Raw genomic sequence first — 25632 nt, 5'->3', positions numbered from 1 at the left:
CAGGCTTAGGTATGGCTGGTGCATGTGGGGGTCTATCAGGACTGCCAGATGACAGCTGTATGGGGAATCCTCTCTGGGTGCCCCAGGTTCTGTGCGCAGCGTCACCCTGCATCACAGAAAACCCACCCCCACATTGCTGTGGCCCTCCAGAAACAGGTGAGGCTCCAGACAAGGAAGTCTTGTCCAGGGCCAGCTGCAAGGCTCGAATGGCTGCTCCTGCAGTGTGGCAGTGCATGACCAAGGAGAGGACAGAGTTGAGAGACAGCCTGCCTCTGCAGTGCCATCCTGGCTTCCTGTGCCACAGAGCTACCACAGGCAGTCCCAGCCTTGCCCTCAGCAGCCCCAGAGCAGCTGGGAAGAGACAGCAAATGGGACACTGGGGGCTAGGAAGAGAAGTGGCAGCCAGGAGAGCAGGGGCAGCAGTGGGGTGGCCCAGGCTTGGAAGTGGGGTTCTTTGACGAGGGGCTGGATTCAGAAACTTGGGCAGGGGTGAGCAACTGCTCTGGCTCTTCAAACCCATAAGGGACACAGGGTGAACTGACATGTACTACTTTATACACTGGCATAAATGAGCTTTAGGGGCTGGAGAGATGGCTTAGCATTTAATTTGCCTGTGAGGCCTAAGGATCCAGGTTTGATTCCCCAGAACCCATGTAAGCCAGCTGCACATAGTGGTGGTACATGCATGTGGAGTTCGTTTGTAGTGGCTAGAGGCGCTGGCATGCCCGTTCTCTCTCTCTCATAAATAAATTTAAAAAATGTGCTTTAAAAAGAAAAGGAGTTGAGATTAGGGAGATGGCTCAGTGGTTAAAGGTGCTTGCAAGGCCTTCTGGTCTGGGTTTGCTTCCCCAGTACCCACATAAAGCCAGATATCCAAAGTGGCACATGCATCTGGAGTTTGTCTGCAGTGTCAAGGGCTTGGTGCACACACACACACACACACACACACACACACACACATTTTTAAAAATATTTCTCTCACAACATGCATATGTACATGTCTAGGCACATATATGCATATAAAACATACACAGTTTGTTGTCTGTGTGACAGGACTTCACTATGTAGCCCAGGCTGGCCATCAAGTAGCAATTCTCCTTCCTTGTCATCCCAAGTAGATAAGATTATAGTCATGGGCCACTGTGCTCAGCTCACATATGTAGTTTTTAACACACACACACACACATATACATACATACATATATATATATGTATGTATGTATGTATGTATATACATGTGTGTATATATGTATGAATGTGTGTATGTACATATATATATATATATATATATGTATATACACACACACATACACATACATAATTATTTTTGTGGAAGGGTCTGGCTCTAGCTCACGCTGACTTGGAATTCACTATGCGGTCCCAAGCTGGCCTTGAACTCACAGCAATTCTCCTACTTTGTCTTCCTGAGTGCTGGGAATTAAAGCCATGCACCATCATGCCTGGTTAGTATTTTTATTTTATTTGAGAGAGAGAGAGAAAGAGGCAGATAGAGAGAGAATGAGTATGGGCACACCAGGGCCTCTAAACACTGCAAAAGGACTCCAGACACATGAGCTACTTTGTGCATCTGGCTTTACATAGGTGCTGGGGAATTGAACTCAGGCCTTGCAAGCAAGTGCCTTTAACTGTGGATCCATCTCTCCAGCCCACAAATGTACTTTTTAAAACAAATCCTTTTGGAAAAAAAAAAAAAAAAAAAACAAAAACGAGAACATCATGAAGCACACTAACATTTCGACCCACATGGAGATATTTCAGTTACATATTTAAGGAAGAAAGCAAACGAAAAAAAAAGAAAGCATAAGGAACTCTATGCATTTCTTAAAACTAAATTTAAAGCTGGGTGTGATGGTGCACATCTTTAATCCCAGTACTTGGGAGGGAGGCCAAGGTCAAGATTGAGGTCAGAGGATCACTGTGAATTCAAGGCCAGTCTGAGGCTATATAGTGAATTCCTGGTCAGCCTGAGCTAAGGCAAGACTACCTCAAAAAACTAAAAAATAAAAATAAAAATAAATAAATATAAAGATGCCAAAGGGTTCAGTTGTTTAGGAGCGAAGAATTTTAAGGATAATTTCTGGCCCCAAATATGTGGAGAAATAGGACTGACAGAAGCTGAATCAATCAAACTATCCACAGGGTTCTTATGACAGAAGGAAAAATAACCAGCATTAGCAAGTGGGGCTGGGTATAGCTCGGCGGCAGGGTGCCTGCCTAGCATGTGGAGGCCCTGGGTCCCATCCCCAGCACCACAAAACCAAACACAAAACAACACGCAGGTGAGAGGTGTAGCTGGGCAGTTGGCCTGCCAAATGGGTGGATGGAGAGAGGGCAGGTCCTGGCTCTGCCATCTGGGTCACAGACTTTTGGGCATGTCCTCCTGAAACCCAAGCTTCTTCATCTTAAAAGGAGACAAGGCCGGGCATGGTGGCACACACCTTTAATCCCAGCACTCGGGAGGCAGAGGTAGGAGGATCGCCGAGAGTTTGAGGCCACCCTGAGACTACATAGTGAATTCCAGGTCAGCCTGGGCTAGAGTGAGACCCTACCTCGAAAAACAAACAAACAAACAAAAGCAACAAGGACCACCCACTTCATGGTGTTGCGGTGCCATCTGTTTGGGGCCTGGCTTACACTCGTGCAGGCACCTGATCTGTGACCTTTACGTGGGGTTTCAAGGGCTTGAGCAGATCACCACTGGTGCTCTGATGACGTGGTGTGGGCCTTTACCGCAGATACTCCTCCTCCTGTTATGACCAGACTCACCACTAAACCACATGATAAACATCATCTTTGGTGTGATTTTATGATCCCGGAAGAAATTCAGCAGGTAGGACAGCGGGAAAATGTTGACTGCTCTGCCAAACAGCACGAGAACCTGTTAAGAGCAAGGAAGCAAGTCTGAGGAGGAGCTGCCGGGTCTTCTCAGGCTGAACCTCGTCATGGGTAAAGGAGCATGCCCCACCCCAGGCTCACACAGCCCTGTCCGTAGTCACGTAACAACAGAGGCTGTGCTGCTGGCGACATCCCCCCTGCCATGGGACTGCCCTTCGTCCTCAAAGCTGGATGGGGGCACTTCGAGCACCACCCAGGGCTTTAGTGCTGCAGAACCAAGTCCAATGCCAAGGGGCCAGGGAGAGGCACCCAGAGGTGAGCTCCAGGGCAGTCTGACTCAGCCGGGACAGGCTCGCTTGGTGCCTTTACCTTTCCTCAGGGTGAGAAGGGAGGATTGCAAAAAGCCCACTGGGAGCAGTGAGGCAACTCTGTGCAAAAGAAACAATGGCAGGTCCCCAAGGGGGTGACCCGCCCAGCCTGGCCAGCTGCTGCCACAGCTCTTTGTTCCTACCACCTGCCAAGGCAGGGCAGTCTTATAAAATACAGCTTCGGGGCTGGGGGCAAAGCTCAGGGGCAGAGGTCTAGCCTCACATGTGCAAGACCCTGGGTTAGATCCCAGTGCTGTAAAACATAAAAACAAAGCAAAAATAGCTTCATGCAAAGCTTAAACTTTATCCGAGTGGCAGCTTAGAGCTATTTATTTACTTCCACCATCACCCTGGCTCTCCCTGCCAGGAAGGCGCAGGCGCCTCACTCCCGTGGCCAGGTTGATGACGACTGCTATTCCAGTCACCGCATCGCTGCTAGAGAAAACGTGCTGACGGCAGCATGTCCTCATAAATTGCAGCCTTGCTGTTATTGCGCAGACTAGGAAACGGACCTAGAGGGGTAGCTGTTCCAAACTGGCCAGGCAGGAAGAGGTGGGTCCACAGTTCACAGCTGGCTCAGTCCCCAGAGCTCCTGCTCTAGACCACTGGGCAGAGGCTGAGGGAAACTGAGTTACCAGGGCAGGGAATCCTCTCAGCTTTTGCATTACCCCTGGCTGAGTCCCCTCCTGTTTTACCCACTGAAATCTAATCTCCATTCTCCGCTTGTGGTTCAGGGTTGATCAATCCAGCAAAAGCCAGACTACCAGACTATCTGCAGAAGGCCTTTGCTGGGGTCTCTTGTCTTGAAGCCTGAGTTCGGAGGACAGATAACTGGCCGACAGCAGAGTCTTGCCAAGTAGGCCAGGAGGTGAAGTACCTAGGTGGCAGGGGAGCTTCTTTTTCCTGGGGACTCTTAGTTTCCCTATGTGCTTTCCTAGTAGGTGACAGTGCCTACTGACTTTGAGTCACTATGCTTTGTTAAGGCCATGAATGGAGCTGAGGAGCTCAGATGAGGGACAGGAGAATGAATGAGCAGGAAGCCTCAGGTCAGGCTCACACTGACGGAACAGACTGGAGAGGAATGCAGACACAGGACCTGGCACGCGAGGTGAACTCCCAAGAATAAGAAGCTATTAATGTCACCTGCATCAGAGGTCTAGGGAACCGTCTTTTAAATAACTGTGTAAGCTTCCCTGATTCTATTACCCAAAGTGACTGGGGTCTCCAGCAGATAACGCATTTCTCCCCCCCCCCATTTTTTTTTTTTTTTTTTGAGACAGGGTCTCATGTAGCCTAGGCTGGCCTCAAACTTGCTATATAGCTAGCCTTGATCCTCTCTTCCCCCGGCCTCCATCTCCCCTACGCTGGGATTACAAGTGTGTGCCACCACATCCAGCTAAACTTGCACTTTTTTTATAAAAAGACCATGACCTTCATTCAGGACAGTGAAAATTCAAAATTGCCAAATTCCTTTGCCTAGGACCATGCCTCACTACTTCCCTCCTGTGGCCCTTGCTGTCTGCTTGTGATTTTCTTAACAAAAGAAACTTTAAACAGAAGGGTGTCTATGTAGCTGTTGACTTTGAACTATTAATAGTTACATAAATTAATCCAGAACATGTGGCTATTGATCTAAAAATGAGTTAATTAACAAAAAGAAGAAATACTTACTATGCACCAGATGACAAAGGAAATTTCAAACTTGTGAGGGAAACTAAAAATGGACAGGCCAAGAAATGCAAAGACACATGTTTCTGAAATAAACCAAAGAGTGGATTATTTACCCCAGTGCCTTCTTCCAGTTCCATACCAAGTTACGCAAGCAAGCATTTAGAAGCACATTACATAGGACATGTAATTTTCTTGAAAAATCCTGCTACCAGTATTCTAGTCAGACATTGTACTTAGATTCTCTCTCAATATTTTTTGGGGGTGGGGTTGAGACAGGGTCCCCAGGGTGGCCTTGAACTCACAGCAATCCTCCTGCCTCACTGCTCAAATGCTTCTCTTTCTTTTCTACAACACAGGCAACAGGTCTGTTATTTCCAGATGTACTGAGCCAGCTGTCAGCTACTTAGACAAATGCTCACTGCTCACTGTCCCATCTACGCATCTGTCCATTTTTTTTTTTTTGGCATGCTGTGATTAGCAAAGGACCTCACAGCCGCAAAGTGGTGAGAACAGAGCCAATAACCCAAGGTACGCATGACAAGTGAAAAAGGACCTTTTGTTAACTTCTGGCTGGCGCCAACATGCTGACAACACCAAATGACTGACTTAATGTGTTAATGCTGCCAGCCGGCCCAGGAGGCAACTTCAACCCCGCAGACTCTCAGGAAGAGATCCGTTTCCCGTCCTGGCTCTGCTCTGCAGACCTTGGCCTCTCCTCTCCATGTACAGGCAGGCACTTGTGTATTTTAAGAAAAAGTGCCTCATAAACTTCTAGGCTTCCTGATTAAACTATGGCGCCCCCAAGAGTAACCTACTACCCAGCGAGACAGGGCCTGTATTTTAAGGTTTTGAACATAAAACAAGCAAAGCTGGCCCTCAAACATTCAAGCTGTGTTTTTACTGTGGTCATGTATTCTTTTAAAACAAGTCCACCAGCTGGACAGTCTCCTCACCTGTCCCTCTGTGCAATGAATCTCTGTCCTGAGTACCTGCGACCCTTCCCGCCGTGCGGAGCACAGTTGCATCTGCTGCGCTTTTGCCGGGGCAGCGCAGCCTCTGGGGCAGAGCTACGTCACCCGCACGTTACCACCCTGTGCCATGGCTGCCTGCATTTCTGACAGGACCTGGCACACTGGCTGAGATGCTGAGTAAAAGACCATGTTCTCAGCTCCAGAGCCCAGGATTTGTAACCCTGAAGTCTGCTCCAGTGGCAACCAAAGGGAAACTGAGGGGTGCTTTGTTCCTGGCTCCCCTGACTGGCAGGGTCAGAATTGAGAGCTGTGGACCAGATGGCCACCAGCACGGGATAGAGGCCTGGCCTCTGCCTGCTTCTTGGCACTGGGCCATCTGGCCTCTCTCACTGAGCCTCCCTGTCAGATCTGAGTGGGCGGCCTAGGGCCGGCCCTCCTAACCAGAGGGTGGACCTGCTGCTTCCCAGTGAGACCAGCCCTGAATAGCGGGGGCTGCTGATGAGGGCAGCTGAAGCTCAGTCTTCATTCCAGGTGGAAACTGGGAAGAAGATCTGTGGGAAGCTGGGGGTGAGAAAAAACCCAGTTGAAACTCTTGAAAAGGCAAAAACAAAACAACAATGAAAAACAAAAAAACCCTCCACTGGCAGTGGTGCATGCCTTTAATCCCAGCACTTGGGAGGCTGAGGTAGGAGGATCACCATGAGTTCAAGGCCGTCCTGAGACTACATAGTGAATTCTAGGTCAGCCTGGGTTAGAGTGAGACCCTACCTCAAAAATACAAACAAACAAACAAACAAAAAAGCCCTCCCCCAAAAGAAAAAGCCCCATCCCAGCAGAGATAACCCCCTGGGAGAGAGCTCCCCAGTTATGCCCATCAGGATACTCCTTCCAACAATAGGCTGTAAATAAGCTTGGGAACTGTTGGGGTAATTTCATCTTTTAGAACTCAGTATCAGCTGGGCGTGGTGGCGCACACCTTTAATCCCAGCACTTGGGAGGCAGTGGTAGGAGGACCACTGTGAGTTCGAGGCTATCCTGAGACTACATAGGTAATTCTAGGACAGCCTGAGCTAGAATGAGACGGCACCTTGAGGAAAAAAAAAAAAGAAGAGAAAAGAAAAGAAAAGAAAAAATGGCTTAGTGGTTAAGGCACTTGCCTGTGAAGCCCAAGGACCCAGGTTGGATTCCCTAGTACCCACTAAGCCAGATGCACAAGGTGGTGCAATTGACCAGAGTTCATCTGCAGTAGCTAGAGGCCTTGGCAGGCCCTTTCTCTCTATCTGTCTCTTTCTCTTTCTTTCCCCTTTCAAATAAATAAATAAAATACTTTTAAAAGCACAAGTCTCAAATTCTCATAATTAGCAGTTCTGTCTTTGGTCTTTAACTGCACCATTCTAAGGATCAGTCTCTTAGCTGTTTCTTAGGAGTCCTTTATGGAAGCACAAAGCCAGAGGAGCCAGCACAAAGAAGGGAGCTTGGCATCTGGTTCAGAGGGGCAGTGGGCCCTGCTGCCAGGGAAGACCCTAACCAATGCCCACAGGAGGGTAGAAAGCCTGATCTGTTTTGGCACACCCATCCCACGCACGGTGGCAAGACTCACCGCACAGGAAGGCCACAGTCCGGAGGGTCTGTTGCATGAGGATCTGGGTGACTGGCGAGAGGTTATGGTGCGTGTAGTGAGACATCACGATGCCTGAGAACAGGATGGCCATGATGCCTGGGGAGGGAGAGAGTAAGGTCCACAGATGTGAGTAGCACAGCACCACGTGACACCCAGGTCAGATGGAGCACTTCCTACAAGGCCTGGCGTACTAGGGGTTTTAAGGAAAAGAATGTAATGCCAGCGGTTATAGAGAACAACCAGAACCAGGTCTCTCTTGTTAGCAGCTCAGTGGCCTTGGGCTGGGTTACTCCCCGTCCAGACCACAGCGCTCATCAATACAGTGGAAGTAACAGCGCCCGCTCACGGCCAGCCAGGGAGTGAAGGAGTCAGATAAAGTGCCCCTCACAGTGTGAGCTATCACTGAACACTTGATCTGAGCCAAGGGCTGAGGAGTACAGAACTGTCACTGTCATCCAGGGGCTCCAGGAGACAGGTGATGCACTCTAGGGGACAGAATAAGCTTAAGCATCTGGATACAGAGAATGGGTAAATTTAGTGAATTTAAATGACTTTAATTTTGAATTTTCCTACAATTATACGTGAAGAGTGCAGCATTGCTGAGGAAGGTCACAGACCATTGCTTCCAGCCCTGGCAGTGCAGTCTTCAATCACCCAGGACTGAAGGTTCCATGGCAGGAACCACGGCCACACCACTCCCGAGGCTCCACGTGGGATCTTCCCAGCAGAGGCCTGTCTGGACAGCAGCAAGCTGGTTCCTTGTGTTGTTTTGAGGCAGGGTCTTGCTCTAACCCAGGCTGACCTGGAGTTCACTATGTAGTCTCAGGGTGGCCTCAAACTCACAGCAATCCTCCTACCTCTGCCTCCCGAGTGCTGGGATTAAAGGCATGTGCCACCACGCCCGGCTCCCCCGCCCCCTGCCCCCATTAGGTAGGGTCTTGAAGTAGCCCAGATTAACCTGGAACTCACCCTGTAGTCCCAGACTGGCCTCAAACTCACAGTGATCCTCCTACTTCTGCCTTCCAAGTGCTGGAACTAAAGGCGTGCACCACCACGTATGGCTCTTTTTATTTTTATTTTAAAATCATCAAATAGATGCCAAAACACACAATTTGAAGTCAAAATTTATAAGCCACGTTTCAATTCACTTTTGCTGGGTTGGAGAAGCGGGGTTTGCCCAGCTGCCTTTGCCCTTGCACAAGGAGATCAGAGCAGCATCGCATACCCAGCTGCTAGGCTAAGGCTAACGCAGGTGGCCTGCAGGATGCACTGCTCAACTGCTCAAAGGTGTCTGCTGTGGGTGTGACAGTTGGGACCCTTCTATCTCCCACCCTCCCAGCAAGGAGCACATTCCTTTGCTCTTCCATATTCCTTACAAAGGAGGGCCCACAGGGAGCAGAGGGGAAGGGAAGTGGAGGCAGGAACTCAGAGCTCAGGCTCCCCCACCCCCGCCTCAATCACAACACGGGACCAACAGCCTCTGGGGGCACCTGTCCCTCCACACTTGCTGTGAAGCCTCCAGGAGAGCTGCCCTCCCTATCCTGCAGCAACATGAAGACAGGACAGCCATTGAAAGGTGACATCCAGGCTGGGGAGATAGCTCAGCGGATAAAGCACTAGCAGATTAAGTCTGAGTAGCTGAGTTCTATCCTCAGACCACACAGAAAAAGCCAAAAGTCATGGCATGTGTGTGCCGACACTGACAAATAAACGAAATCTCAGCCGGGCACGGTGGCACAAGCCTTTTAATTCATGCACTCTGGAGGCAGAGGGTTTGTCAGAAGGGGGGGGCCTCTGGTCCTGGCTGAGTCCAGAACTCACACAGCCTGACTTCAGATCTTCGAAAAGGGCCATCAACTCAGCAGCAAGACCTTGACATGCAAGTCAGCCTGGAGACTGAGCCATGCTGAGCTCTTCACATGAGTTACCTTCTACCCAGTCCATACAGAGAGGCCGCCATGGCCAGAGGAGGGGGTGGAAATACCAACTCCAGAGAGCAGTGCTCCCTGAGGTCTGAGCACCATGGTCCCTAGGGCCTCCCTGCCTCTACACTTTAGCAGGGGACAATCTTGGTTTAGGGCTTCAGCTGGTCAGATTAGCCCACTGCCTGGACCAGGGCCCATTCAGTAAAGATACAAAGACTGAGCATCAGTGGGGGAGGGGAGAGGAGGGAGGGACTGGGGAAGAAAGGCAGGCTATCCACAAAGGCTGCTGCACCCCTATGGGCTTGGGCAGTCTTCCTGCTGGGTTTCTGAGAGATGCCAGGAATCTGTTTCTTACTGGAAATTCCCAAACCTCTGACAGCAACTGACGCAAATGTTAACATTGTTCTCTGTGGATAAACACACGGATGCTGAGTATGTCCAGCTGCCACCTGGACAGACCGAGAGTGCTTCATCCCAGGCCAATACGGGGAGCAGGCACCTGACCAGTTCTGGGCAGAGGAAGCGGGGGCAGTAGGTTCTTGTAGGAGTCTGCCTCTCATGCACCTGTGTCCTCCCTCCCACCGCCCAGACCACCCCATCTACTGCAACTGCTCCCTGCACAGGCCCCACAACCTCTGAAGGGGTAGAGCGGCGCCTGGGTTCACTTCCATGTAAGGAAACAGCGTGGCTACTTAGAAAAACACCCTTAAGGAAAAATTTATGACATACTTTTTTTCCTCCTCTTTGGTGCTTTTGGTCTTGTAGCCCAGACTGGCCTCAAACTTGCTATGTGGATGAAGCTGTCCACCTTATGTTGGCCAGGGGGTGATGTCCACCCTCTGCTCATGCTGTTGTTTCCCCTGCCATTGTGGGGCTTCCCCTTGAGCACGTAAGCCAAAATAAACCTCTTTTCCCAGAAGCAGTGTGAATGTTTTTTCTGTGCCATTATAGGTTTTTTGAAGTTATTTTTTGGTATTATGGCTCAGTTAAAAGATCTTGGACTATGGGAATGTATGAACATCACTGGAATTGGATAAAAACTACGGGGAATGTTTTTTGTTGTTGTTTATTTATTTGAGAGCAACAGAGAGAGAGAGGAGGACACAGAGAGAGAAAGAGAATGGGCGTGCCAGGGCCTCTAGCCACTGCAAACGAACTCCAGACACGTGCGCCCCCTTGTGCATCTGGCTAACGTGGGTCCTGGGGAATCAAGCCTCGAACTGGGGTCCTTAAAGGGTTTCACAGGCAAGCGCTTAACTGCCAAGCCATCTCTCCATCCCTTTTTCTTTTTTTGGTTTTTCAAGGTAGGGTTTCAATCTAGTCCAGGGTGACCTGGAATTCACTATGCAGTCTCAGGGTGGCCTCAAACTCAACAGCGATCCTCCTACCTCTGCCTCCCAAGTGCTGGGATTAAAGGTGTGCGCCACCACGCCTGGCTAACTACGGGGAATTTTAAAGCTGGATGAATGCATTGCATTTTATATCACATATGGTTATGACTTTATGGGGGCCAGGAGCAGAATGTGGTGGTATGATTTAGGTGTCCCCAATAAACTTAGATGTTCTGAATGCTAGGGTCCCAGCTAATGGAGATTTGGGAATTAATGCCTGCTGGAGGTGGTGTATTGTTGGGGGTGGGCTTATGGGTGTTACAGCTAGTTTCCTCATGCCAGTGTTTGGCACAGTTTCCTGTTGCTATTGTCCACCTGATGTTGGCCAGGCCACCCTCTGCTCATGCTGTCGTTTTATTTTTGTTTGTTTGTTTGTTTGTTTTTTGAAATCGTGGAGCTTCCCCTGGAGCCTATAAACCAAAATAAGCCTCTTTTTCCCACAAGCTGCTCTTGGTCAGGTGACTTCTACCAGCAATGGAACCTGACTGCAACACACGACAACACTTTAACACGTGGGTTACCAGTTAGTACACACTTATGCCGAGTGAGCTTCTGAACGCCTCCATCTCTCCCCTTTGCTCCTCCACTGGAAGCCTACAGTGAGATGGCCACAGGGTCTGCCCCAGCTTACCCAGGGCACCTGCAGTTGGCAGAGCTGCCATAGGGAGTGCCTCTCACACACAGGTCCTGACTACACTGTAGGGCCCCACGCTATCACAGAACTCTTCACTTCCCACTTTTCACTGTAGGAACTTGGCATGCATTGGTTTAAATTCTTTCTGAGGTAGGGTCTCACTGTAGCTCAGGCTGACCTGGAGCTCACTCTAGTCCCAGGCTGGCTTCAAACTCAAAGTAACCCTCCTACCTCTGCCTCCTGAGTGCTAGGATTAAAGGCTGGTTTTTTTTTTGTTTGTTTGTTTTGTTTTTTGAGGTAGGGTCTCACTCTAGTTCAGGCTGACCTGGAATTCACTATGTAGTCTCTGGGTGGCCTTGAACTCTCATCGATCCTCCTTCCTCTGCCTCCTGAGTGCTGGGATTAAGGGCATGTGCCAACCATGCCCAGCTACAAACTGTTTTTTAACTTACTTCCTTAAAATTTAATGAGCTAGTTGTGGTGGCACACATTTAATCCCAGCATTTGGGAGGCAGAGGTAGGAGGATCACCTTGAGTTTAAGGCCACCCTGAGAATAAATAGTAATTCCATATCAGCCAGGGAAAGAGGGAGAGCCTACTCCAAAAACAAAAACAAAAATAAAAACAAAAAAAAAAATCCAATGAGAGTCAGGCATGGTTGATGCACACTTCTAAGCCCAGCACTGGGAGGTAGAGCGAGGAGATTGTCCCGAACTGTACTGGGCTACCTGACCTGTCTCGAACAACCAAGAAGTTAACAGTACATCCTGTGGTTCTTCCCATGGCAGTGCAAACCAGCCAAATTCCCTTCTAAAGTAGCTGTATGATACTCTGTGGTGGGAATGGGCTGGAACTTGCATTTTCCTGTGACTGGTGACCATCTACAGTTATTTCTAAGTTTCCTCAAATGCATTACCTGCCCCAAGATTCGTTACAGACACACCTGGGCACATGCATGCAATGTAACAATCATCTTTGGTCAGTATCATGTCAGTGTTTCAAGAAGGCTTTTCGGCACCCCTGTCAGATTGGCCACCATCATGAAAACAAATGATCATAAATGTTGGTGGGGATGTGGAAAAAAGAGGAACCCTTCTACACTGCTGGTGGGAATGCAATCTGGTCCAGCCATTGTGGAAATCAGTGTGGAGGTTCCTAAAAGCTAAAGGTTGATCTACCATATGACCCAGCTATAGCACTCCTAGGCATATATCTGAAGGAATCATCTCATTTCCTTAGAAGTACGTGCTCAACCATGTTTATTGCTGCTCAATTTATAATAGCTGAGAAATGGAACCAGCCTAGATGCCCCTCAACTGATGAGTGGATAATGAAGATGTGACACATTTATACAATGGAAAAATGGATGGACCTGGAAAGGACTATACTAAGTGAGGTAACCCAGGCCCAGAAAACCAAGCGCCACATGTTCTCTCTCATATGTGGATCCTAGCTACAGATGACTGAGCTTCTGCGTGAGAAGGAAAATACTTAGTAGCAGAGGCCAGTAATTTAAAAAGGAGTTATAAAGGGAAAAGAAAGGAAGGGAGGAGGGTACTTAATAGGTTGATATTATATATATGTAAGTACAATGATTGAGATGGGGAGGTAATATGATGGAGAATGGAATTTCAAAGGGGAAAGTGTCAGGGGGGAGGGAGGGAATTACCATGGGATTTTTTTTTTATAATCTTGGAAAATGTTAATAAAAATAAAAATTAAAAAAAAAAAAGGCTTTTCGGCCTGACCAATCTTGCCATTCCACCCTTCACTCCCAGAAGTACCCTCTGCCATGGCTCCTCTGAACAACACACTATTCTGTCTGCCTTAGGGCAAGGGTGGGTTTACTCAATTTTGAAACTTTAGCACCCAAAGGTAATCTAAAAACTGCCTTGACCAGACAGTAAAAATAGCTAACACAAGCCCGGCATGGGGGCACACACCTTTTAATCCCAGCACTCAGGAGGCAGAAGTAGGAGGATCACCAGTGATCTCAACTTCCAGGTCAGCCTGGGCTAGAAGACCCTACCTTGAAAAACCAAAAAAAGAAAAGAAAAAAGAATGTATAAATTACTGCTATGTGCAGAAATGAGACCCTAGAGACAGCACACCATGTGACTCCACTTAGTGTTACCTGGGAAAGTTGGACTACATTGATACTACCCAGTTGAGAGGGACCAGGACTCAGAGGCCAGTAGAAGGTCCTCCTAATATGAAACTACATACTTGTCAGAGTGGGTGCATCCACTATCAGGAAGTCAACCTCAATGCACTTTAAAAAGGAAATCTTCCTATGACTGAGATCAAACCAGCCCTGCATGGTGATTTTTCTCCTGAACTGGGCCTCTACATGACCGTTACCCTAGTGAGGTGGGATCAGGGTGTTAGGGTAAAGCCCTCCCAACCAGGCCACACCTACACACAGGGTACACGTTTTCTTTCAGCAAAACAGGGCTTTAAGCCGGATGTGGTGGCACACGTCTTTAGCACTTGGGAGGCAGAGGTAGATGAGGATCATTCTGACTTTGAGGCCACCCTGAGACTCCACAGTGAATTCCAGGTCAATCTGAGCTAGAGTAAGACTCTACCTCGAAACAAACGAACAAGCAAACATACAAACAACAACAACAACAAAACCAGGGCTCTTCCCAGTACCTCTGTCTTGGGTGACTGAACCATACAATCAACAAAACTCTTTGATCAGGGGAATAAGCCACGGCCACAGCCTGGTCGGGCTGCCCTTACCTGAGAGTGAGATCCCTTCTGCGAGCCCGTACGGCAGGTAGGCAAAGATGATCATCATGCCAAACTCCAAGGAGGGCGTTCTCCTCAGGTCAATGTGCTTCAGCACGTGGAAGCACATGTCATGGAAAAAGACGCAAGGGGCACAGGATGGGACACATGGAGAAGCCATGAGTACTTAAAGCTGATGGGGAACACAAAAGATGCCAACCACCCTGTGGTTACAATCATAAAGTTCTTGGAATGAAATGTTTTCTTTGTGGGGAGAGAGGCTGCTGCTAGAAAATTGAGAATCTGACAAGACAGAAAGAAATGCTGACTCCAGGCTGAGCTGTGTCAGGGATGCAGACATCGGGCTACTCCACGACGGGCATCTTCCATCTTGCTCTCCAGGCCTCTGCCTCCCGAGTGCTGGGATTAAAGGCATGTGCCACCACGCCTGGTTCTTCACTTTGATTTTCTATTTTTTTTCTTGGTAGTTCTTTTTTTCTTTTTTGTTCATTTTTATTTATTTAGTTGAGAGAGACAGAGAGGGAAAGAGGGAGAGAGAGAGAGAGAGAGAGAGAGAGAGAGAGAGAGAGAATGGGCACGCTAGGGTCTCCAGCCACTACAAATGAACTCCAGATGCGTGCGACCCCTTGTGCATCTGGATAATGTGGGTCCTGGGGAATTGAGCCTTGAACCGGGGTCCTTAGGCTTCACAGGCAAGCACTTAACTGCTAAGCCATCTCTCCAGCCCCCTTTTTTTTTCTTTTTTGAGTCAGGTCTTACTGTGGAGTCCAGGCTGGTCACACACTTGTGGTGATCCTCCTGCTTCTGCTTCCCAAGTGCTGGGATGGTAGGTGGGTGCCACCATGTCTACCTCTGCTACTTGCTTGCTATCTTTCTCTCTCTTTCTTTCTTTCTTTTTCAGGCAAGGTGATCTCACTTTGGTCTTGGAACTCACTCTATAGCCCAGGCTGGCCTCTAACTCATGGTGAGCCTCGTACCTCAGCCTCCCAAGTGCTAGTATTAAAAAGGCAAGTGCCATGACCAGCTACATGCTTTTTTAAAAATTTTTATTTTTTTGCAGAGCGAGAGCAAGTGCATGTACGAGAGAGAAAGAATGGGAGCACCAGGGCCTCTAGCCACTGCAAATCAAATCAAACCTGGGTTGTTAGGCTTTGCAAGAAAGCATCTTCATCACTGAGCCATCTCTCCGGCCCTGGCTATATGCTTTCTTAAAGCAAAAGAACTATGGAGGAAAACAGTGCGCTGCAGTGTCCTCTTTTCCGTCTGTCTATTGGTACAATATGAGAAGCTGACAGCCAACTCTGAAGAGCCTGTAGATGTCTGGACAAAGGAGCCAGAGGAAAACACTCCAAGAGCCGGCAAGAGCTTTCCGGCCATCTGGGAGACAAACTGTTCATGGAGAGGGCCAGGTGGCCATTCTGGGGATGTGGGCTTGGAGGCTGCTCCTATTTCAAACATGACAAACTGTCACTAGCAACAAAGGGGCCACTGCTCATCAAGCCTCTTTGTTCCTCAGCAACCAACTCAGTGCCAGTGACATGGGTGGCGCTGACAGGGAAAGGCCCTTGGCCCTTCTACAGAAACACTGCGGTGGGGGATTTTCTCAAGCCCACTTTTCAAAGACAATTGATTTCCACTTTTCTGAATATGAGGAATGAGGCAGTAGAGAAGGAAGGTCCTGTGCACGTGGTCACCCTCCACCGATGGAAGAGCCCTAGGAGCGTAGCTAACGGAGCAAGTGACCACCTACCTACAGAAGGGCCATGGCTGGGCAAGCACAGGGTGACACCTCACTCCCTGACATTCTGCCCAGCATGCTGGCGCAGGCCTGCAATCCTAGCACTTGGGAGGCATGGGCTGGAGGATTGCTAGTCTAGGGCCAGCCTGGGCTACACAGTGAGACCCTGTTGCTTAAAAACAGAAAAAAAAGTGACTCTGTATACTACATAGGTTAAATTTAGGAATCCTTAAGTTAGTACTTCTCAAATTGTAATTCAGCATAAAAATCTTCCTGTGAACAAAACCTTAGATTAAAATTGGCCCCTTAAAGAGGAAGAAAATAGCGAGAGGACGCCATCAAGGGCAATCTTGGTGCCTCATGCTCCCCACGTTGAAAGGATATTAATGCAGAAATTAAGCCAGTGAGAGTGCCGAGTGCTGCGGAGCCAAAGAACATTTTGAGGAAGTAGCCAAGGGCTTGTAAAAACGTTTGCCACCCACTGACATCTGACATGTTTTTTCTTGTTAAACCTTCAGCTGTGCTAGGAAAGAGAACAGAGAGATGTTAAAATGTTACAGATGAAGGCTCAGGAAGTGACTTACTTGCTTCTTCCCTTAGTCTTGCATTCCTCAGTCCATTTGTCCCCCTCCTGAGTCCCTGTCCTCAAGGAGCTACCCCAGCATAAGCGGGGAGTGGAAACATAAGATGGGCATCTATTCAGATGGTGTGTGGGGGGGTGTCAAGGGAGGCTCCAGAAGCATGTGGGCTGGGCTTCCTTTTAGGATAAAGGGGAGTTCACTTCATGAAGAAATGAGGGAGCCTGTGTGTCCCAGAGCTCACTGTGGCAACATTCAAGGGCATATCCAAGTATATGGAGCAAGATGCAGGTGGTAGGAGACGGGACAGTGGCAGAGGATGGCAGGGCCAACAGAATGCTGGATGGTTGGCATTTTACCCTGAAGACCATGTGTCATTGGGAAGTGTTCCAAGTGCAGGAATCTTGCCATAAAATCTGAAACTGAGGCTTTGGCCGGAAGTCAGGTTGGAATGAAGGACTTGAGGTTTCAGAATGACAGGGAGGATGTTGGAGCTATGAGAAGGAACCAGGAGACCCTCTCTTTCACTGTAGCAGAGTCAAGTTCGAGGGCTTGGGAAGCATCCAAAAGTGGTTTTATCCCCAAGGGAAAAGCACCTTGCCACCAGTAACATAGAGTGGCTTTCATTAACATCAGACTCTCAAAGCTCATCCCTTCTCCTTCCTCTTCCTCCTGCCATCCAAGACCACACATCTGTATTTCATTCCAACCAGGTCTGCAACAGCAGCCTGAGTGATCCCTTTAAAACACACATCCAGGGCTGGAGAGATGGCTTAGTGGTTAAGGCACTTGCCTGCAAATCTAAGGAACGCCGGTGCAATTCTCCAGGACCCATGTAAGCCAGATACATCTAGAGTTCATTTGCAGTGGCTGGAGGCCCTGGCACACCTATTCTCTCCCCCCACCCCCGCCCTGCCTCTTTCTCTCTCTCTCAAATAAATAAATAAATAAAATATGTTTAAAAAAATACACCTAAGGACTGGAGATACAGCTCAGTGGTTAAGGTGCTAGCCTGCAAAGCCAAAGGACCCAAGTTCAACTCCCCAGGATCCACGTAAGCCAGATGCACAAGGTAGCACATGCTTCTGGAGTTTGTTTGCAGCAGCTGAAGGCCCTAGTGTGCCCATTCTCTCTCTATCTGCCTCTTTCTCTCTCTCTCTCTCAAATAAGTAAAAATAAAAATAAAACAAAAACATATACCTAATCTAGGTGTGCTGGTGCATACTTTTAATCCCAGCACTTGGGAAGCTGGGCTAAGAGGACTTCCGTAAGTTCAAGGCCAGCCTGAAGTTATAGAGTTCCATGTCAGCCTGGGCTGGAGTGAGACCCTGCCTCAACAAAAACAAAAACAAAAACAAAAACCAAAAAACTAAAGCAATAAAACACCTGTCCAGGTTACCAGCCGGCTCAGAACCATCAGCAGTCTCTTTACTTCTCAGCACGACCTGTCTCCCCCATTTCGGGTGGCCGGCACCGGCACCGGCACCGGCACTTCGCTGCAGGTCATCCTCGTCATCCCTCGGGGCCCAGGGTCAGGCTTCCCATACCTTACTTTGCTCTGCTATAATGAAAAGAAAGTTCTGGCTCCCGCCAACACCTGCCCTGACACCACTGTACAGCCAGCCTATTCCCAGACCCTCTCAGGCCCAGCGTCCTCACAGCAGGGGCCACTACAGTGGGTCTCCATGAGCACCAAGCTCTGCCCATCCCATTCACAGCCATACATCCGTAAAACCGGTGAATACCTAGAGCAATATCCAGCCCCATGAACCAATCAACTCCCCTGTGAAAGGGGACTAATGTCTGGCAAAAGGGCAGCTCAGATGGACGAGCCCAGGAAGACTGCGGGGAACTTAAGGCAGGGAACATGATCAAGTTCTGAAACACCTTTCAAAATAGACACTTGGGGCTAGGGAGACGGTTCAGTGGGTGACAGTGTTTGCTGCAGAAGCATGAGGACTGAGTGTGATCGTCAGAACTCATGTGAAATGGCACGTGTGGGTTGGAGAGATGGCTCAGCAGTTAAAGGTACTTGCCTGCAAAGCCTGGCAGCCCAGGTTCAATTCTCCAGGACCCACATCGGCCAGATACAGAAAGTGGCACATGCGTCTGGAGTTTGTTTGCAGTGGCTGGAGGCCCTGGAGTACCCATTCTCTCTCTCTCTCTTCCTCTCTCAAATAAATAAATAAAAATTAAAAAATAGTTTTAAAAAAGAAAATGTCAAGTGTGGTGGCAACACTTGGGAGGCAGAGACAGGAGGATCCCTGGGGCTCAATGGTCGGCCATTCTAGCTACGTGGTGAACTTGAGACCCTGTCTCACAAAGAAGTGAATGCACACCTAAGATTGTCCTCTTCCCTCCATTTGCACCCACACCCACAAACACGCACATACACATACATTTAAAACTAAGTCATTCATTTAAGATAAAAGCATCTGATTACTTTGGAAAGGACTCTGTATAAGTCATGCCATAAACAACAAAGTGTGATTCTATCTCATAACCCGGGAGAGTGACAAATGCTCCCAGAGGCTGGGGATTTAGATACACCGAACAATAGCACCCTTCCTCATGAGTGAGTGACTGTGTGTGTGTGTGTGTGTGTGTGTGTGTGTGTGTGTATGTGTATGCGCGCGGGCACATGCATGCAGAGGCCAGAGGTGAACGTCAATGTCTCCTCTCTCTTTCTCCTCATTTCCTCAAGACCAGGTCTCTCCTTGAACTTGGAGCTGCTGTTTTTCAGTCAGACTGGCTCACCAGCAAGCCCCAGTGATTTTCCTGTCTCTCTCCCCCTCAGCACTGGTGTGTGTGTGTGTGTGTGTGTGTGTGTCTGTGTGTGTGGCCACGCCCGGCTTCTTGGTGAGTGCTGGAGATGGAACTCAGTCTTCATGCTAGCACAGCAAGCCCTCTTCCCAGCCCTTCCTCAGGCTTCTGTCTGAAAATCCCTTCACATCTGTGAAGCTCTCCAAGGGCCTTCGTGTGCCTTGCACGTCACAAGCAATCTGTGCCGATAGTGAAACAAGTTCATCAAACAAATTCCACTGGCCTCTGAGCAGTGTCCAGCACACAGAGGGCCTTGCTGGCCACTCAGGCCAAGCCGGAGGCAGCCTTTATCTTCCCAGTGGCAGTGGTGGCAGTGGTGACAGAGGACACTGGACACTCACACAGGCCTTCCACACGTGCACCAATAAGAGCAGCCACTAGGTGCTCTTGGCTTTCCAAGGCACTTTTCCAGTAGGAAATCCAGCCCTATATTTTTTCCTCAACATGTCTCCTACTCTTTGGCTGTTTTACAGCAGAGACCTGGGAAAGCTCAGAAAATTTTCCTATAGACAGATTTTTTTCCCTTCAATTTAATCAAAGACAAAGTAATTGTGTTTAACTCCTACGTGTATAAAATAACTCACAATGTTACTTGCAAGTTGGGCAAATTGCTCATCACAAATGCTCAGGGTGCGCTCCAGAGTATGAGAGGAAAGTGAAGTCCAGACCTGAGCAGCCTTCAGAACAGGCCTCCCGTGAGCAAAAATGGTGCTGTCAGGTGCTGGAAAGATCTTGAAGCAGGATATATGATCATTTCCTAAATAAAGTAGAAATTTCTTCTGACAGAAATGGGAAAAAGCCAGCAAGAGGGAAATGGCTAAATATACCTTAGTAAATCCAAAGAGAGCGACAATGTGCGCCCAGTAAAATGCGTTAGAGAAGACAGCGCAGCTCCGCGCAAAGGGAGCAGCTGCAGGACGGGCGTGTAAGTCTACTCCAATACAATGTATATCAAGTTGTTAACTGTGATTATCACCACGTAGTAAAGATGTACCAAGTTTTGCTCTTTGCATTTTCCAAACTGTTCATTTGTGTGCATGCGCATATACACATGGACACGTGGGCACACCAGGGTCTCTTGCTGCTGCAAATGAATGCCCATCCACTTTACATGGGTGGCTGGAGTACCGAACCCAGACCTACAGGCTTTGCAAGCAAGCACCTCACTGACTGAGCCATCACCCTAGACCCTTGTTTTGCTTTTGCTTTGTTTTTTGAGACAGGGGTTCGTGTGGCCCAGCCTGGTCTCAAAGTCCCTTTGTAGCTGAAATGTTCTTGAACTCCTGACCCTCATGCCTCCACCTCCCATGGGGGTGCCACCATGCCCTGCAATGTCTTCTAATTTTTTATTTTCAGGTAGGGTCTTGCTCTAGCCTAAGCTGACCTGGAATTCCCTATGTAGTCTCAGGGTGACTTCACACTTACAGCAATCCTCCTCTGCCTCCCAAAAAGTGCTGGAATTAAATGTGAGCACCATCATGCCTGGATGTTTTTAATTTTTTTTTTTGTTTGTTTGTTTTTGAGGTAAGTTCACACTCATGTCCAGGAGGATCTGGAGTTCACTATGTAGTCTCAGGGTGGCCTCAAACTCACGGCAATCATCCTGCTTCTGCCTCCCGAGTGCTGGGATTAAAGGTGTGTGCCACCATGTCTGGCTTTAAATTTTATATGAAGTATATTTACTATGTTTGGAATAACAAAAACATTCATAAGTTTGGGTTTCTCTTCTTAGTTGTGAGGAGTACTGCTTACTTAAGCAGCTCCTGGTAGACTCTGCCTGACAAGGTGTGACATGGCAAGAACTGGCACAGGCTGGCAGAGGAAAGGATGTCTTATTCATGAGTCCAATGGACACTTAAGCACTCACTCCTTCAGTCTGACCCAAGGCTGAGACCTGGCCACTCTTGCTTTATGGCTTTTATAGCTCAGCAAGAAGCAGGATCTGAGCTAGAGTCACACAACCGAGTGGTCAACAGGACTAGAACCCAGGTCATCTTGACTGAAACCCTGGGTCCTCTGCACTGCAGCATGCCATCTGATTCCAACAGAAGAATCCTGACACTTTTGATTCATCTCTAATGTCTTAGACCCCATCACCAAGGGCAGTACCAGGGAACTCATGACAAAGGTTTGCAGTTTCAAGCTGGGCGTGTGGTCTAACTAATTGCAGACCTTGGGACGTGGAGGTGAAGGATCAGAGGTCATTCTCAGTTACAGAAGGGAGGGAGGGAGGAAGGAATGAAGGAAGGAGGGAGGGAGGAAGGGAAGGAGGGAGGGAGGAAGGGAAGGAGGGAAGGAATAACGAAGTCCAGAACATAAAGGACACTTAGGAGGCTCAGGGAACTTCTGAAAGTCACAAGGTCAGGAGCCCTGTCTAAGGCTACGTAGGCATAAGCAGTAATAGTGGCTGGGGAGAGGGGACTCCAGACATACAGTCTCCCTCAGCTGTCACCCATGTTGGGGTCAGCTTTTCAGTGTCAGCTGCCTTTGAGTCACCCATGCACTTCTGAGTACCCTCCGGTTTGCTGAGCTAGGCTTGTGACATTTCTGCACTCTGCTCCCATCTGCTCAGGACAAGTACCACAGAAGCTAAGCACCCCCAGAGATGTGGGAAGCCACAACCAACAGGCAGGTGTCAAGCAGCAGAGTCCTTGTCCCTACGTGCAGTCCTGACACATTCCTGAGGGACAATGGGTGGTCAGAGCAGAAAGCAGCAGAGGGACAGTGGTGAGCCAGTCACCCAGAGAACACAGCACAGGCCTGGCAGCTGAGCAGGGACATCTAACTCTCCGGCTCTCCCTGTCCTGCACTTACTTGGTCAGGACAATGGAGACAGCGTCGTTGAGGATGCTCTCTCCAAACACAAGCATGTTGAGCACGGGGTCCACGTGCAGAGCATTGAAAATCGCAATGGTGGCCACGGGGTCGACGGCAGAGATCAGGGAGCCAAATGCGAAACTGGAAGGAGAAAGAAAGAAGGGCAGATTGTGCAGTGCGCGTGGCGCCGGTCAGCAAGCGTGCTCACCATGGCGCTGCACGCTGTGCTGCAAGGCCAGTGGAGATGGTGCCCTCTTCCCACTGGATGAGTGCCTCATGTTGTGGGTGGTACAGGGCAGGCCTGCTCTAGGAGGAGGTGCTGGGAATAGCCTGGCTTTTCCACCAGCAGTACAGAACAAATTTGACCAATGGCTGGCCTTCCTGGTCAGGGCCGCAGTGAGCTGTGAGCTACTCTGTTCTACCACCAGGCTGGCGGAGTGCCGCCTGCAGCCAACCCCAGCTTCCACTCATATCATCACATCTAAGAACGTGCCTGAAAACCCAGCCACTCAAGGATGCCTTGAGGATGGGCAGCCTGGGCTCACTGTAGGTCCTCATGTCTCACAGACAGCACTCATCAACGGTGGCCACCTGCCCATCAGGTTTCAGCCCATGTGGCTAATCCTTCTTTTGAAAATATTTTATTCATTTATTTATTCATTCATTTATGAGCCAGAAAGAGGAAGACAGAGAAAGAGAGAGAGAGAGCAGGGTGTGGTGGCGCACATCTTTAATCCTAGCACTTGGAAGGCAGAGGCAGAGACGCGAGGCAGAGGCAGGAGGAGAGAGAATGGGCGTGCTACGCCTCTAGCCACTGCAAACGGACTCCAGATGCGTACATCCCCTGTGCATCTATACTGAGGAATTGAACCCAGCCTTAGCTGCCGAGCCATCTCTTCAGCCCCTCTGTGGCCAATCTGAATGGCAAACATATTCATGGCATTTAGCACATGCTGGGCACCGTCCCAACCACTTTACACAGTGCCCAGCCACGCACGTGGCCCTAACCAGCAGCAGAGCCAGGATTCAAACATGGGCGGGCTCTCATGGCTCACAGCCGGTGCTCTTGCCCAGGGAGCGGCGATGGCAATAACCAGAGTCAAAGTCAAACAGAAAGGTGCAAGTGCTCACAGAATGGAAACACGGTGATGGGAGAAAGGGTGAGCTGGTGGGAACCCACTTATCAGGGGCCAGAAAGGCCTTTCTAAAGACTGGGGGTCTGCATGGCCAGGGGCAGAAGTCACTTAGTATGCCCCCTAAGGTAGGAGCATAGCTGCCTGAGAAACTAACATAAATGCACGGGGGGGGGGGGGGAGGTGGTGGGCAGGGGATGGTGGAGACCTGCAAGAGATAGCCCCAGACCACTTGCTGGCCTGGAGGTCACAGGAGGGCCCTGGATCATTCCTTCCAGGCACGTGTGGTCCTCCTTAGCCAGGTGACTCGTAGGCTCTTCTGTCCCTCAATGGCTGCCCTGGCCACTTTCTGGCTCTACAGAAGAGTTAGGCTTGACTTTTTACTATATGGTTCAGGGACAAACATGCAGCCACAGGCCACATGGGTTCACCTGACTCTGACGACCAGGATCAATCTTGGGAGAGAAGTGCTGACCAGTGAAAGCACCAGTCACACTCCCACTCACAAATCCTAACGTGGCTTCAGGTTTCCACAGCAGCTAGTGAGTGATGAATCTGAACAGAGCCTGCAGATGCTGGGTGAGGGGTGGGTCTCACTGGATAACCTCCACTCAGATCTGTCCCCAGACTGTCTACCACAGAGGGACCACATGCACATGCCCTGCCTGGCCCCTCTCTGTGAGTTCCCGGGGGTGGATGCTGTTTTCAATGAAGCTGTGTTCCCAGGACTGTGGTAGGGAAAGACAGAAGGGCAGGCTAGGAAGGAGGGTAGAGGCAAGGCAGCGCTACCCGGCAGCCTGGAAGTGAGCAGGCAGAAGGCTCTGTGTGGTTGGTGGTGGCACTCAGGACTGCACTCAACCTAGAAGCAGAGCTGGCCTCTGTCTTCATCCTCACACTCATTACTGATTGTGATATTCCATCTGTAGTTGTCCGGAAAGGACCAGAGGCCACGGCAGGTCTTTCCCTCCATGCTTAACAGAGTGCACTGGAGGGACAGCCACGTCCTTCCCACCTAGCACCTACAGCCCATGGCCTCGGGAACAGCCCCGATTTTCCTGAGGAGTTGTCCTTCCCACCATACTTCCCTGTGCTCACATAGCGCTCTAGACATGAGCACAGGTCACAAGCTTGGACCAGCACTTTACCAAGTCACTGGGGGACAGGGAACCTATTCGGCAGGGATGGCTAGGGTGAGTGCAGTGAGCACGGAGCCATCACTGTCACGTGAGCAAGCATGTGGAAGTGGATGCCAACTACATGAGAACCAGGCTGACTCTGTGAAGGGAGAGTTTCCTGCGTTCTTGACACACAAGGGTGTGGTTCCAGAGCCATTACCCCAGGCACATGTCACAACCTTTCTTTTTATTTCTCTCTCTTTTTCAAGGTAGGATCTCATTCTATCCCTGATTGACCTGGAATTCACTTCATAGCCCAGACTAGCCTCAAACTCACTGCAATTTTCCTACCTCAGCCTCCCAAGCACTGGGATTAAAGGCGTGCCCACTATACCTGGCCTTCCTTCCTTTTTGCTTACACTAGTTTGTGTTGAAAATGATCTGGATGAAGTACTTTCAGAGGTTAGGATCCACAAGAGACTGACGCATGGCGAGGAAGGAAGGAAGAACAGAAGGAGAAAGTGCAGCAACATGGTGGCAAAGTGTAGGCGACTGAGGGTGCTGGCTGTGTGGCATCAGAACAGAGCTGGGTAATGCTTCTCTAGGTCAGACAGGGCCCTAACTGAGCAGAGAACTTCTGACATGAACTGGAAAAGCCAAGGCATGAGCTGCCCAAGGCCCTTGAGAAGTCTGTGTCTCAGGACGCGTGGCCCGGCCAGCAGAGGCTCTATTGTGCTCTTGTGGCCCAGATTTTTAAAAAATTTTTGTTTTATGTTTATTTATTTGAAAGTGACAGAGAAAGAGGCAGAGAGACAGAGAGAGAGAATGGGCACACCAGGGCCTCCAGCCACTGCAAACGAACTCCAGATGCGTGCGCCCCCTTGTGCATCTGGCTAATGGGGGTCCTGGAGAATCGAGCCTTGAACCGGGGTCCTTACGCTTCACAGGCAAGCACTTAACCACTAAGCCATCTCTCCAGCCCTGTGGCCCAGATTTTTAAAAGACCAAAAAATGATAGGTTCACAAAAACCTGTTCTTGCCAGGTGTGGCGGCGCACGCCTTTAATCCCAGCACTCGGGAGTAGAGGCAGGAGGATGACTGTGAATTGGGGCCCAGCCTGGGACTGCACAATCAGTTTCAGGTGAGTCTGGGCTCGAGTGAGACTCTACCTCAAAAAAGCAAACAAAAGAAACCCTGCTCTTCCATCACTTCAAAAGTCAGCACACCAACAGACGAG

General features: G+C 49.4%; 1 protein-coding gene across 1 annotated transcript in view; it reads right to left on the bottom strand.

Annotated features, from left to right (window-relative positions):
* Slc9a8 (solute carrier family 9 member A8) overlaps positions 1 to 25632 on the bottom strand; it is a 64528-nt gene that overhangs the window by 6030 nt on the left and 32866 nt on the right. The window contains exons 8-13 of the mRNA XM_004663870.2: positions 22145 to 22288; positions 16314 to 16452; positions 14183 to 14288; positions 7467 to 7583; positions 4896 to 4978; positions 2788 to 2899 (exon numbers count right to left, since the gene is read on the bottom strand). Of these exons, the coding sequence (XP_004663927.2) occupies positions 2788 to 2899; positions 4896 to 4978; positions 7467 to 7583; positions 14183 to 14288; positions 16314 to 16452; positions 22145 to 22288 (701 nt within the window). The remainder of the gene's footprint in view (positions 1 to 2787; positions 2900 to 4895; positions 4979 to 7466; positions 7584 to 14182; positions 14289 to 16313; positions 16453 to 22144; positions 22289 to 25632) is intronic.

Source organism: Jaculus jaculus, chromosome 8 (genome assembly GCF_020740685.1).
Source record: "Jaculus jaculus isolate mJacJac1 chromosome 8, mJacJac1.mat.Y.cur, whole genome shotgun sequence".
NCBI lineage: Eukaryota > Metazoa > Chordata > Mammalia > Rodentia > Dipodidae > Jaculus > Jaculus jaculus.
The sequence above is the reverse complement of the archived record's forward strand: the minus strand, read 5'-3'. Positions and strand labels throughout refer to the sequence as shown.